General features: G+C 48.3%; 1 protein-coding gene across 1 annotated transcript in view; it reads right to left on the bottom strand.

Moving 5' to 3' along the window:
- The window catches only part of ASPSCR1 (ASPSCR1 tether for SLC2A4, UBX domain containing), a 79,698-nt gene that overhangs the window by 21,186 nt on the left and 43,094 nt on the right, over positions 1 to 15,418 (bottom strand). Inside the window, 3 exon segments of the mRNA XM_024104722.3 lie at positions 9,242 to 9,294; positions 9,643 to 9,705; positions 14,514 to 14,580. Of these exon segments, the coding sequence (XP_023960490.1) occupies positions 9,242 to 9,294; positions 9,643 to 9,705; positions 14,514 to 14,580 (183 nt within the window).

Genomic DNA, 15,418 nt, shown 5'->3' with positions numbered 1-15,418 from the left:
TCCCTGCTCCTCTACTCCTGGGGTTCTATCACTGTGTCCCATTTCCTCTCTCCCTAGAGTTCAGGCACCCTGACTGGGAAGCATACGTCTAATCCCCAGGAGTGAAAGGAGAATAAAAAACTAAAAAAAAAAAACCAAAAGGCCGATAGACTGGCATTTATACAATAGCTTAATTGCAGGCTGAATGGATGGGCTCATATTTATATATAAGTAGTCCCTAAGGATGGGAAGACTCAAATTAAAGCCCTATAACCAGATCTCAATGCACTCTCCCCCTAACAAGTATCTTTGCTTTTGATAACGGTCATGTTACTCCTGAAATGAACATGCAGCCTAGCAAACATTGTAAGCAAAATCCCTGTTTATTTTGAGATGTCGGCCGCTGCTGCTCTGATGAGATTTTTGTAAGACAGAATGAACAGATAATAGAGCTTGAAAATATGACAGTTAAATCTGCAATACCATGTACAATTCTGATCCCCTCAGTTCCAGAAAGCTGAATTCAGACTGGAGCAGGTGCAGAGAAGGGCTGCTAGGATGAGCGGGGGAGTGGAGAGCTGAGCTGACCAGGGAGAGCAAGAAGCTATTGACACTAAAGGACAATGCTGGCACCAGAACAAATGGAAATAAACTGTCCATGAATACATTTAGGCTGGAAAGTAGAAGACTGTTTCTAATATCAGAGAAGATAGGTTCTGGAACAGTCTCCTAGTAGGAATAAGGGAGGAAAACAACCAAACTATTTTTAGAATGGAGCTTGTTACACTTATGAACAGGATTATACGATAGGGTTGCCTGTGACAGCAGGGGATTGGAGTCCATGATCTAGGAAAGTCCTTCCAGTCCAATGTCCCTAAATGTTAATGAAGAAAAACAGCATTTCCAGGCATGAAGATTCTATAGGGCAGGATGTGTTTGTTTGGGTTTTTTTTCAGATGTGGTTTAAACCTCTGCTGGGTTCTAAAATAACATAAGGAACATCCCATTAAGTGAAAAGTCACAAGGACACGTACACATCTAGCCCCCTTGCTAGCAAGTCACATTGGGTACAAAGCACTCTAAGTGCCTGTTACTAGTGGCCTGGACACAACACTATACATTTGGGGGGAGGGGGGGGGACACGACAGAAATATAAAGGACATTTGTATTCACTAGAGCAAGACAACCCTCTCCCACCATGGAACCACCAAGGAAACTGTTCCTTTGGCCTACTAGCGACAAGTCAGGCTTAGGCTCCCAGCTGTTCCTAACAAACATTACCCACATTCTGGCTTCTGTTACTGGAGGGAGAGAGGAGAAGTCCCACATTCTCAGCCCTTCTATTAGCTCACACACTGTGCTTCATGCCAGGACCTAGCCTCCCTGCTGGGGTAAAGTGTTCCAAGATCCCCTAAGTGCAGATCTCCATTTCTCCAGTATTGGAGGCCAGAGGCTCTCTGTCGCTTACTCCATCCTACCCAGAAGCCCACCAATCCCAGGGAGCAGCCCTGTCCTCCCACCCCTATATCCTGACATCCAGTTCTGGGAGTGGGAGCAGATTCCAGCATAGAGGCCTCCCCTCCAAACCTCATATACTGGGTAGAGTTGGGGGCAGGAAGCCTCCTCCCTAAGGAAGGCAGAGGCCTAAGCAGAGGCAAAGGCCCCACAGAAACTTCCATCTGGAGCCAAGTCCCATCTAGTGAGGGGCCGGGTGCAGAAGCGTCCTCTCTGAGCCCCATCTCTACGGGAACAGACAAGCAGCACAAACCTGCTCCCAGACTCAGGATTTCACTACTTGGCAAACAATGCTGGAGCATGCCAGCAAGTCAGAGAACGGTGTGAGCGAATCCTCCTCCCCCACACTGCTCCCTGCACTGGTGCCCAGACAGGTCCAATAACAAATACACAACCTCTCCTCCTGTTCTGTGCTGGTGTAATTTTACTGAGAGCACCAAGGTTTAGGCGAAGCAGCCTGATTAGTAACAGCAGCCCATAAAAAGGGCATCCAACAATAACAGAATTGCCAGGGACATGAAAGCCAAAGCAGCTTCCGCACCCATTTCTCTCCAGAGAAGAAAGCCCCCTTCAGCCCCTGCCAAGCACTCAGATCTCCGGCGGCAGGGAAAGTCTATCCAAGCAGAAGACATTACAGCATGGAGCCTCCGCTGACTCAAGGCAAAAATTACAGATGAAAGACGATTTATGCTGGTAGCGGGGAGCAAAGTGTCACCCAGAATCAGCCAACCTAAATTGGGACAAGGCACCAGCCTAGTAAGTTAGAATACTGTGGTCTCCGGCAGGCAGTCTGGGTAATTGGAAGGGTATGAACAGGAATCACTCCTTCCCGTTTGATGCTTCTTCTAAATAAAGTTTTATAAACACACAGACTCTTTCCTGTCTCCACCAGACCATGACACTACAGAGCTGAGGACCCCAGGCCTGGGACACAGGCAACATGGCCACTGGCATCAAACTCAATCCCTCCACTCTGAAAACCCACTTCTCATTGGAGGCTGGTTTACACCCAGCTATCAATAAACGGCTTCTAGGTTTTTAGTTTTCAGAGTAGCAGCCGTGTTAGTCTGTATCCGCAAAAAGAAGAACAGGAGTACTTGTGGCAGCTTAGAGACTAAGTTAGTCTCTAAGGTGCCACAAGTACTCCTGTTCTTCTTTTTAGGTTTTTAGTGTATGCTGCCGAGGTGCCCCTCCCCCAGCTCACATTCCCAACAGCCGGGGGCAGAGGGAAGAACACAGGAGTCTGCTGCCACCAAAGCACTTTACATAACTTTGAAGACAGGAGGGCCCCAGGCCTCCTGCCCTCTCCTCTCCCCCCCTTGCCCACACCTCCCCCTTCCCTCTCACTCCACCTCATTTTAATCCAGTGATATTCAGACCTCAGTGATTCAGGAGCCAAATTAGTGATCAACATCACCCAAAAGAGAGACAGGGTGAGAATTCACTGTTTCATTTACACTGTCTCTATACACACACAATTATTCTCACAGCAAAATGACTGACCAAGTATTATCTTATCAACTACAATTGGTTAGTAGCATAGTAAAAGCATCCCGATTGGCTAATAATTAAATCACAGTGTTCTAATATGATATGCTGCAAAGAGCCGCAAGAGAGACATTGAAGAGCCACTTGCAGCTCTCGAGCCTCAGTCTGAGTGTATTTGCTTTCATCCCTCCACCCCATCTCAGGCCTACATTTCCCTTTGCCTTCTCCCTCTCAAGCCTCCCACTCCAAGCCTGTACCAACTTCTCTCCCCTTCAAACAAACCAATCTTCCTCCTGCTTCCAGGCAACCCGCCCAAAACTCTCACTCCTCTTCTCAGCCCTATACCTCAGCTTCTGCCACCACCATCTCATCATAGCACTGTCACCAGTCTCAACCCCTGCAGTTCAGATTGTGAAATCATTTCCATTCTATCTTGTTTTGAATCCTCTCCCCACTCCCTGAAACATTCACATTTGGGGATGGAATCTTCCTGAGAAGAATTTAGGAAATGTTTGAACAAAATTCCGTCAATTGTTTTCAAGTTAAATACAAAAAAAAAAATCCTCAATGTAAAAATATTCCAGCGACCTTCACTTAGCACCAGCTTGTTTTTACAAATAGACTCTGATGAGCCAGGCAGGATTTACTAGGTTTTGGAGAAAATAGGTTTTAAAACAACAATTATGAGCTTTTGGAAATGTCACACGAAGTGCATATAGCACAAAATTCCATGAAGCTTTTAACTGCACAGTTACATACCCATGTCCCACTTCCTGATGTTTCTACCCCAGCCATCACCGCTAAAAATAAAGGTGGATACGTATTGCACTGGGAGTGAACTGGGCAGATACTTAATTCCAGGAGTTGTTAACCTCGGCTGCTGAAGCAGAGTGTGTAAAATTAAGTGGCTTCAGAGTAGCAGGTCCTGAAGCCTGTGAGCATACCAAGCAGCGTAAGTCATGTCTACACCTGAAATGGTTTGACACTACAGCTCTACGGGCAAACCCTCCTACTGTAAACATAGTATGTAACAGCAAAAAATCTTTTGCTAGTATAGCTTATAACTGGATCCCTGAACTAAATAAGTTATTCTGGCAAAAGCACTTTTATGCCAGTAAAACTGACTACACTGGGGTTTTTGCTGGTATACAAGTGTCACCCCCGGACTGACAATGCTATACCAGCAAAAACTTCTGTGTAGACCTGCCAGACTAAGGAGTTCATGCCAACTTTGTCGGTCCACATACTCACCAGCCTTGATTCCCCCCATGATAAGTCCTCATTTGCACCTGTACAGAGTGTGTGCAAAGTGCCCCACTGATGTAAGTGGGGATTTCTGGTTGCGAGCATTTTACACCCTGAAAAAGATTTGGAGGTAGTCGTGGACAATCAGCTGAACATGCGCTTCCAGTGCAATGCTGTGGCCAAAAGAGCGAACGTGATCCTGGGATGCATCAACAGGGGAATCTCGAGTAGGAGCAGAGAGGTTATTTTACCTCTGTATTTGGCACTGGTGCGACCGCTGCTGGAATATTGTGTACAGTTTTGGTGCCCACAATTCAAGAACGATGTTGATAAATGTGAGAGGCTTCAGAAAAGAGCCACAAGGATGACTGAAGAATTAGAGTTTAAATTCATAACTTTGTTAAGACACTAAAAATCATGGACTGAATAGACACACTGAATTTATGACTTATTGCAACAATCTATAACTAAGGCTAAGATTCAATCATGGGTATTTTTAGCAGAAGTCATGGACAGGTCACGGGCAATAAACAAAAATTCACAGGCCTGTGACCTGTCCATGACTTTATAAATACCCATGACTAACCTTAGCTGCTCCTGGGGGGCCTTGGAGGCCCACTGTTGCTCAGGGGAGGGGCCCCACTGTTGCTCGGGAGAGGGGGCAGGGGCCAGCTGCACAGGCCACTGCCTGGGGCCACTCCAGCAGCAGCCGGTGTGAATGGCCCTGGGGCTGCTGCACCAGTGGCTGCAGCTGCAGAAGTCCCAGAAAGTCACGGTATCCATGATTTTTGTGACTGCTGTGACAGACTCACAGCCTTATCTATAACCCACTAACCACCCCAGGAGCTCTTCTCACCCTGCCCCTTCCTCCCTATGACTGGAGGGGTGTTGACAGGACAATTCACCTGGAATGGTCCCTTGAAATGTGTGTGAACTACTTGTGCTAACCAATCTGTTCCACACTGTATTTAGCTGTGACACCTCAGACCCTGTCTATACTAGAACTTATGTCGCTCGGCACAGGCACGGACTCCATGGATGCTCGGGAGCTGGAGCACCCACAGGAAAAAATGGTGGGTGCTTAGCGCCCACTGGCAGCCCCCCCATCAACGCCTCTCCCTCCCCCCCAGTGCGTCCTGCCCGCCGGCAGGCCCCGCCAATCAGCGCCTCTCCCTCCCCCCAGTGTGTCCTGCCCGCCGGCAGGCCCCGCCAATCAGCGCCTCTCCCTCCCCCCAGTGCGTCCTGCCCGCCGGCAGGCCCCGCCAATCAGCGCCTCTCCCTACCTCCCAGCACCTCTCACAGATCAGCTGTTTCGAGGCATCAGGAGGTGCTGGGAAAAAGGGGGAGGAGCGAGGGCACAGCGCACTCAGGGGATGGAGTGAACTGGGTGGGAAAAGGCAGGGAAGAGGCAGGGCAGGGGCGGAGCCGGGGTGGGAAGAAGCAGGGTGGGAGTGGGGCATTTGGGAAGGGGTGGAGTGGGGGCAGAGGCGGAGCCTGGGCGGAGGTGGGGGGAGCACTGCCGGCAGGTTAGAAACTCAGCACCTATGTCGCTCAGCGTAATCCCCTAAACAACATAAGTTATACCGACCTAAGTGCCAGTGTAGACAGTGCTGTGTCCGCAAGAAAGCTTCTCTTGCTGACATAGCTAATGTCTCTTGTGGGAAGTGGAGTAATTAAGCTGACGGAAGAGCTCTCTCCCGTCAGCTTAGGGTGTCTTCACCAGAAGTGCTACAGCAGTGCAGCTGTGTTGCTAGGCCATGCCTACACTATCACTTATGTCACTCAAGGGTATGAAAAAACACCCCCAAGCGACATAAGTTTTGCCTGGATAAGTGGTTGTGTGCACAGAGCTTCTCCCACCATCCTAGCTACTGCCACTCGCTGGTGTGGTTTTATTATGTTGACGGGAGAGCTCTCTCCTGTCGGCATAGAGCAGCTACACGAGCGATCTTACAGTGGCAGAGCTGTATTGGTACAGCTGTGCCGCTGTACGGTCTCTAGTGTAGACATGGCCCCAGTGTAGATGTAGCCGGAGTAAGTTTCCCAGGCCTGAAGAAGAGCTCTATGTAATTTCAAAAACTTGCCTCTCTCACCAACAGAAGTTGGTCTAATAAAAGATATCATCACACCAACCTTGTCTCTCTAATATCCTGGGACTGACATGGCTACAACAACACTGCACATGAAGAATCAGAAAACATTCCTTATAGTGATAAACTCAAGGAGCTCAATATATTTAGCTTAACAAAAAGGAGGTCAAGGGGTGTCTTGATTCAATCTGTACGTATCTACATGGGAAAGAATATATAATAGTGAGCTCTTCAGTCTAGCAGAGGTGGTGTAACATGATCCAATGGATGGAAGTCAAAGCTAGACAAATTCAGACTGGAAATAAGATGTAAATTTTTAACGGTGAGGAAAACAGAAGCTCCTGCTCTACCGTCTCTAGACCATTCATCCTGCAAGAGAAGGCCAAAATGGGAACTGGAGGAAGAAGTTGTAGGTGCAGAATGTGACCTATACACCAGAGGAGTTGAAAAGGAAAAGGGAGGAGGGCACAGATTGGGAGTTAGGATAGGTCTACCCTGAAAAGGCTACAGTGCTGCAGCTGCACTGCTGTAGTGCTTCAGTGTACACTGCCTATGCCAAAGGGAGGGGTTCTCCTGTAGGTATAGGACTCCACCTTCCAGAGAGGCAGTAGCTGAGACACGCAGCGATGCTGATGTAAGTTCCCAATGCAGACCAGCCCCTAGAGAGGCACGTGGGATCAAAAGGGGTTTGTTGGGGGCAGGGATAAAGGGAAGTCAGAAAGCAGAAGGGAAGGTGTCCCTTCTCCCCCGACCCACACCAGTGCAAATCATCTCCCATTACTTCCCATTTTCAGGAATTTACTCCAATCATGTCATTAGAAATTGAATCACAGTTTCGTTTATTTTCCTGGAACTTCCCAGAGCTCCAAACAAAAACTCTTTCTCCCATTTCCCACTGCAGCAACTGTGTAGAAATTAGAGACAACGTGTTGGGTGGCAGCTGTGGGCAAGTGGCACAAACGGGGGGGAAGCTGAGAGGAGTTGTCTTCACAATGAGTGGGAAAATTTCCCAGTTCAAAGGCATGAGGAGCTTTCCATTGGCATTTCTGTTATTAATTAAAATGCATGAAGTGGCTTTGAAGAGACAAACACTAGGCTGGCTGTTTTCCACCAGGACGACATTGTGTGTGTCTCACACACTGATTGTCCCATTCCTGCCTGGGGCTGGGCTGCCAGGCACACCAGCACATTCAGGCAAATGTCAGGCTCAGGTGGAGAGAGCAAGGTCAATACAGATGCAGCAACACTCAGGCAGTGTAGCTGGGTCCAGTGCAATTCCTGAGCCACTGACCAGCCAGGGCTGTGATCAGTACCAGGAGACTCAGGAAGGCAAGCACACTTGAAACATTCCTTAGTTGGGGATCCTGGGCAAAGGCATTGCGACAAGGAGAGGAGCTCAGCCGTTAGCAAAAGTTGTAGAACCACCATCTTCGGGGCTAACTGTAGCTTTTGGTCAAGGGGATTCAGCAGGCTCCAGGCCCAGGAAGGGATCAGGCTGTGGGTGTGAATGCAGGTGCTCATACTATTTGTCTCCATGCATATTCAATAGCCTAGCAACAGCTGCACTTGTGTCTCCTCCACATGGCCTGACTAGGAAGGTGTGGAATTTGGAAAGCTCCATTATAAACAACTTCGGAGGCGCTCTAATCCCTTCCTAATTCAATATGTCGCCAGAAAAGCGCTCTCTCATACACTGCGGAAGCAAAATCTCCCATTACATTCTGCCTGACTCCGCACCTTACAAATGATCTTTGGCATATCACTCTACAAATGACCACACTAGTCCTGAAGGGAAGCCCTGTCTATACACAGTGAAGTTGCTAGCAAAGTCAATGGTAGAGCTATTTCACTGTCTCTCTAGTAGTTAGTTCTTCACTCCAAAGGAGGCTCTGTACTGAGACTTCAGTCAGACCACGTTACCTGGCAAGTGCAAAAGCCTCCAGGCAGAGCCGTCCCTAGGGTACAGCGAATAGGGGCGACCACCCTGGGCCCTGTGCTTTGGGGGCCCTGCACTTCATGAGGTGGCAGGCAGGAAGGTGAGGTGGGGGGGGCAAGGAGGAGCCCCCCCACCAACCTCCCCAGCGCCTCCTGCCTACCAGGAGGCCCCGCTGATCAGCGCCTCCCCTTCCCTCCCAGCGCCTACCACCGATCAGCTGTTATGTGGCATCTGGAGGCGCTGGGGGGGGAGGGAGAGCAAGGGTACAGCGCGCTTGGAGGAGGGGGTGGAACTAGGCAGGGTGGGGGTCTTGGGGGAAGGGGTGGGGTGGGAGCGGGGCCTGAGCAGAGCCGGGGGGAACACCCCCCGGCAGATAGAAACTCACCGCCTATGTCCTGGGCCCCGCACCCCTCTAAGGACAGTCCTGCCTCCAGGAATTCCAGCCTGCTGGAAAATTCAAAACATGGAAAGCGGCTCCTCCACAACACCCAGGTCCGCCTAAATCAACCGTCTCTAGCTCTGAAATCAACAGTAAGCCAAGAGAGACTACCTCTAGTGTCAGACCATTAGTTCCTCTAGGTCCAGCCTTCTACCTCTTATAGTGGCAGATAAGAAAAATGGTCTGTCTCATCCAGTATTCCACCTTCTGCCACAATGGGTCAGACAACAAGTCAGTCTAGCCCAGTAACTTGCCTCTTGCAATTCTTCAAAGGAAGATTATCTAGAATCTCTTTAAGGCAAGGATTATGTCTCACACCTGACTAAAGAACCCAGGCACAACAACTTTCCATTAAACAGACACTGCATCTTGCTGCACAGAGAGGACTGCTTGGTGAGGAGCTTATGCTCTGAAAACCTGAATCCATTGGCCATTGCCGAGCACAAATCTACAGAGGTTATAATATTATCCAGCCTCCCTTTAAAATTATTACAGTGCCTGGTACAGTGGCGAGAAGGGGAGCAATTCAGACAGAGAAGTAGTACTTACCTGGAAGAGGGTTTCATTCTCATTACTCAAGATGGCTCTGGGAGGTGCAATAACTGAAGTTAAAGAACAAATTACAATCAGGAGAGCACGTAAACCAGAACAACAAGCAGCTGGTTTGGGGGCGGACTGTTTCCACTCAAGGGAAAGAGACACCCTCACTGTCCACACATGCTTCAACTCAAGTCCAGACAAGAGTACAGTATGGCTACAAAAATTAGTCTGAGGTGAGCAGGTTACAACGCTTTGCACTCCTGAGTCATGTACAGGGGAGACAATCCTACCTGGGTCAAGTATCAGGGTATCACCCCGGGGGATGGAGGGGAGATGGCTTTGTACCAGACCATCACTCCAGGGAAAGGCCTGCAAGGGAAGGAATGGGTTCAAGAAACCACTGGACTCACACAGGTAAAATGGCAGCTCTGCATCTGCAAGGTGGCTTCTCACAAAGTCTCTCAAAATGCCAACTGTGAAGTGAAGGAGAAGAGAAGGTTTGCAGGATGAGGGGGACAGCCCATATCTCACACAAGCCCACCAACACAGCCCATATGTTGGGCAAGGGACACAGCCTGTTCCTCAAATATCCCCCCTTTCCCCCCCTCCCCCCGCATGACAGCAGAGTCTGTATCTCAGGTACTTCTCTCTGGAACAAATATCACAGTTGTCACCACTATACCCCTCTCTGGAAAGAGGGAGCAGACCCCTTGATAGTAGCACAGGGTCCCAGCAAAGCAGACAGTGGGTAAATCAGTGCATCAGCCCTTGCTTCCAGCAAAAATCCTCCTCCTCCTCCCCCCCCCCCATTTCTCCTTTTAGGCCATAAACCCCACTTGGATTTCCACACAAGAGAGTCCTGATGGAGCGCGCACTCTACCTAGGTCTCGTATAGCCCACCTCACCATAGTACCTGAGCATTACCTGTCCCATCAGTTCCTCCATTCACAGTACCACCTTGGCCCTCCATTTTGGCTAAGGGATGGAGGGGAGGTCCTGTTCCTCTGAAAGGAGGAAATGAGCCTTACATTTACTGCTGCAGACTCGCAAGGAATCTTCCCAAACACCCCCAGGATCACTCATTTACATGGAAAATACAGCTGTGTGCACCAGTCATCTGTGACAGAATGACAATATCCTGAATGAACTTTACTGAACTAAGTTAAACTTAACTGAAGTAGGCTTCAGAGAGTCCTGTGGCACCTTTAAGACCAACAGATGTATTGGAGCATAAGCTTTCGTGGGTGAATGCCCACTTTGTCGGATGCATTCACCCACGAAAGCTTATGCTCCAATACATCTGTTGGTCTTAAAGGTGCCACAGGACTCTCTGTTGCTTTTTACAGATCCAGACTAACACGGCTATCCCTCTGATACTTGAAGTAGGCTTATTACTTTTGGGGTACATTGTATTGGAAATGCAAATGTTTATGTACAACAGATTGTAGGAACCTTCATTAGGAGGAAAACAAGATTAATGCAATCTATGGAAGATATGTGGAAGTTCAAAGGTCTTTTTAGATCAATGTGTGTGAAGCTGATTTCCTAGGAAATACCTTGAGGTGAGGGGAATGCAAATTCTCCCCTCTAAAGCCACCTTTTGAAGATATGCCCTGGGAAGTGACCCCCATTGTATACTAATTACCTCCTCCTGGAAATTCTAGATCAAAGATCCCTCATCTGTATCAACTAGTCATGACGGTGCTTGTTCTGAGCTGAAGCAATGATGAACTTGTAACCACAAGGAAACCCTAGGGTGGTGTGTTGAAAGTCTGTTCTTGCCAGAACCGATGCTAGAGTTGGGATCAACTCTGGTAGACTGTGAGCATGTGTAGGCTCTTTTAGTGTTTTTAATATGTTTTCTCAGTAGCACTTTTTATCTTAAGACAAAAGTAGTCTTGTTTAGAAAGAGCTGTGTGGTAAATTATGTTCGGAGCAGTCACTCTGTTATCAGTCTCTGAAGAGAAAGCAAGGGGGTCTGTTTAGGCAGACTGTCTTTGCTGGCAGTAACCTAGTGAAGGCGTGAAACTGCTCAGTCAGGACATACCCTGGTAAGAAGGGAATGAGAAGTTTGGTCCTCACCCAAGAGAGGCAACAGCTGGCAAGCCAGAAGCCTGAGACTGGGTGCCATTGCTGGACCACAGAGTAATATCATCTCCTGTGATTACAGGCCCCAGTTGCTACCTTCAAATGGAAACGTCACTAGCTACACAAATGACTGAAGTTGCAGCTACAACTAGATTGGGGACCTTTGGAACCTTTACTTATTCCTTTGGTTCTACTACATGGTATTGACTGGTTACCAAATTAACCCTTCTGTTATTAACTCTTCTATCCATCCCACCCCCAATGCCCTGAAAACATGGTGGACAAAGTCCATACCCCACCTGACAAACAGAAGCTTTAAAGTCTTGCACCAGATAGCCAGCAAGTCTGGATTTGCAGAGGGGAACAGACACCTGAGACTCTGGTCACCAATTCTCAGGTCTAATGAGACAGCAGGTGTTTCCTGGGGCAACATCAAGTAGTCTAATTGGCAAGGCCACCTGATTCCACCAAAGGTGGAGGATCTAAATTAGTAGCAAGGAGAGCAACTGGGTGCATACACTGACATATTCCCTGCAAGAAACTCTAATCTCCCCACTATTCTGGCTGAGCTGAGGACACCTGCTTTTTTGTTTTGGGCTTTGGTAACTTCAGACACAACAGTTGAATCAAGTCTTCTCTCACACTCTGGCTGGAACAAGCCTCAACTCTAATGGGACAACACTATGTAGTATGGCAAGAATAGTGACACTCAGTTGAGACACCACAGCTTTTCTGGGCATGGCCCCCATCAAGCAATCCTGCAAATAAGTCTTCTTCCTTTGCAGGTCTGCGTAAGGTGAATGTCTCCAAGCCTTTCTTTACGCAACTCACTGAAGCAACATGAACAGCCTGCACTAGCTCCTTATAGGATCATAGAACTGTAGCACTGGAAGGGACCTCAAGAGGCCAACTAATCCAGTGGTTCTCGACCGGGGATACACAGAGGTCTTCCAGGGGATACATCAACTCATCTAGATATTTGGCTAGTTTTACAACAGGTTACGTAAAAAGCACTACCAAAGTCAGTATATACTAAAATTTCATACAATGACTTGTTTGTACTGCTCTATATAGAATGAAATTTTAGTACAATATTTATATTCCAATTGATTGATTTTATAATTATATGGTACAAAGGAGAAAGTCAGCAATTTTTCAGTAATAGTGCGCTGTGACACTTTTGTATTTTTATGTCTGATTTTGGAAGCAAGTAGTTTTTAACTAAGGTGAAACTTGTGGTATGCGAGACAAATCAGACTCCTGAAAGGGGTAGAGTAGTCTGGAAAGGTTGAGAGCCACTGATCTAGTCCAGTCCCCTGCATTCATGGAAGGACTAAGTATTATCTAGACCAGGGGTGGGCAAACTGTGGCCCACGGGCTACATGCAACCCATCAAACGTTTTAATCCAGCCCTCAAGCTCCTGCTGGGGAAGAGGGTCTGGGGCTTTCCCCGCTCCGGTGCTCCAGCCAGAGAGCGGGGTCAGGAGCTTGCCCTGCTCTGCGTGTGCCGTGGCTCCGCATGGCTCCCGGAAGCAGCTGCATGTCCCCCCACTGGCTCCAATGGGAGCTGCAGGGGTGTCGCCTGCGGATGGGGCAGTGCGCAGAGCTGCCTGGCCATGCCTCCGGATAGGAGCCGGAGGGGGGACATGCCGCTGCTTCCAGGAGCTGCTTGAGATAAGCACCGCCTGGAGCGAGCACCCCTGACACCCTCATGCGCTCCAACACCCTGACTCAGCCCTGATCCCCCTCCCGCCCTCTGAATCCCTCGGTCCCAGTCCGGAGCACCCTCCTGCACCCCAAATCCCTCATCCCCAGCCCCACCCCAGAGCCTCCCCCCACACTCCAACCCCCTGACCCAGCCTTGACCCCCCCTCCCGGATTCTGAACTCATTTCTGGCCCCACCCCAGAGCTCTGACCCCATCCTGCACCCCACCCCCCAATTTCGTGAGCGTTCATGGCCCGCCATTCAATTTCCATACCCAGATGTGGCCCTCGGGCCAAAAAGTTTGCCCAACCCTGATCTAGACCATCCCTGACTGGTGTTTGTCTAACTTGCTCTTAGAAATCTCCAATGATGGAGATTTCACAACCTCCCTGGGCAATTTATTCCAGTACTTAACCACCCTGATAGTTAGGAAGTTTTTCCTAATGTCCAACCTAAACCGCCCTTTCTGCAATTTAAACCCGTTGCTTCTTATCCTATCCTCAGAGGTTAAGGAGAATAATTTTTTTCCCTCCTCCTCCATGTAACAACCTTTTATGTACTTGAAAACTATTATGTCCCCTCTCAGTCTTTTCTTCTCCAGATTAAACAAACATTTTTTTCTATCTGCCCTCAGCGGTCATGTTTTCTAGACCTTTAATCATTTTTGCTGCTCTCCTCTGGACTTTCTCCAATTTGTCGACATCTTTTCTGAAATATGGTGCCCAGAACTGGACACAATACTCCAGTTGAGGCCTAATCAGCATGGAGTATAATGGAAGAATTACTTCTCTTGTATGTGTCTTGCTTACAACATTCCTGCTAATACATCCCAGAATGATGTTTGCTTTTTTTGCTAGTGTTACACTGCTGACTCAGTTAGCTTATGATCCACTATGACCCCCAGATCCCGTTCCTCAGTACTCCTTCCTAGGCAGTCATTTCCCATTTTGTATGTGTGCAACTGATTGTTCTTTTCTAAGTGGAGTACTTTGCATTTTTTCTTATTGAATTTCATCCTATTTTCTTCAGACCATTTCTCCAGTTTGTCCAGATTATTTTGAATTTTAATCCTATCCTCCAAAGCACTTGCAGTCCCTCCCAGCTTGGTATTGTCTGCAAACTTTATAAGTGTACTTTCTATGCCATTATCTAAATCATTGATGAAGATATTGAACAGAACCGGACCCAGAACTGATCGCTGCAGGACCCCACTTGATATGCCTTTCCAGCTTTGACTGCGCACCACCGATAACTATCCTCTGGGAACAGTTTTCCAACCATTTATGCACCCACCTTTGAAAGGATGCCCACTCAGGTGGGTGGAGATGTGACAGTGCAACTAATTACTGCAGCTTCTTCAGAGCTGTATCGCTCCCCCGAGCAGTGCAGAGATGCCCGGTGCCCCCCTCCTGTAACACTAGTTCACAATTGTAAGTGGCACTGCAGGCTAGGCATCACCAGTGAGACAGAAGCAGGGATGCTCTTACCAGTTTCATTGGGGCGGAAGAACCCTTGCAGAACATGACGGTCTGGGAACTGGACTCGAAGCACGACCTAGTCAGAAACAAAGCTGCATCAGCTGAAACATTCACTCTCAAAGAGTAAGAGCCCCATTCACTAAAGTCAGGGCTCAGGTAGAGGCCAGGTCACCTCTGCCTCACAAGAGGCTCATACAGGATTGACTCTCTTCCTGAGAGGTGGCACACAAGAACGTCAACTATTATTTATATTGTGGTGGCACCTTGAGACCCCAAATGGGATGCGGATCGCACATACACACAGGAAGTGACAGCCCCTCCCCAAAGACCTTGCCATTTAATTTGGAACAAGATGCTATAGGAATGTAACAGTCAGCAGAAAAGTGCAGGGAGAGGATGAGGAGAACAGAGGGAAGCTCACATGGTCACACAGACTGCTATATGCACCACTTGATGCTTCCAAGCCATTTTAAAATAAAGAAAGACCATAAAAACGGCCATTCTGGGTCACACCAATGGTCCATCTAGCCCAGTATCCGGTCTTCCGAGAGTGGCCAATGCCAGGTGCCCCAGAGGGGAAGAACAGATCAGGGCAATTATCAAGTGATCCAGACAGTCGTCCAGTCCCAGCATCTGGCAGTCAAAGGTCTAGGTACACACAGAGCACGAGGTTGCATCCCTGACCATCTTCACAAATAGCCATTGATGGACCTGTCCTCCATGAACTCACCTAGCTTTTGGTTTGTTTTTTTTTAAATGCATTTATAGTTTTGGCCTTCACAACATGCTCTGGCAACAAGTGCCACGAGTTGACTGCGTGTTGTGTGAAGAAGTACTTCCTTTGTTCGTTTTAAACCTGCTGCCTATTAATTTCATTGGGTGACCCCTGATTCTTTGTGTTATAGGAAGGGATA

This window comes from Chrysemys picta, chromosome 12 (assembly GCF_011386835.1).
Source record: "Chrysemys picta bellii isolate R12L10 chromosome 12, ASM1138683v2, whole genome shotgun sequence".
NCBI classification, from domain to species: domain Eukaryota; kingdom Metazoa; phylum Chordata; order Testudines; family Emydidae; genus Chrysemys; species Chrysemys picta.
This window is presented reverse-complemented; position numbering and strand designations above follow the sequence as displayed.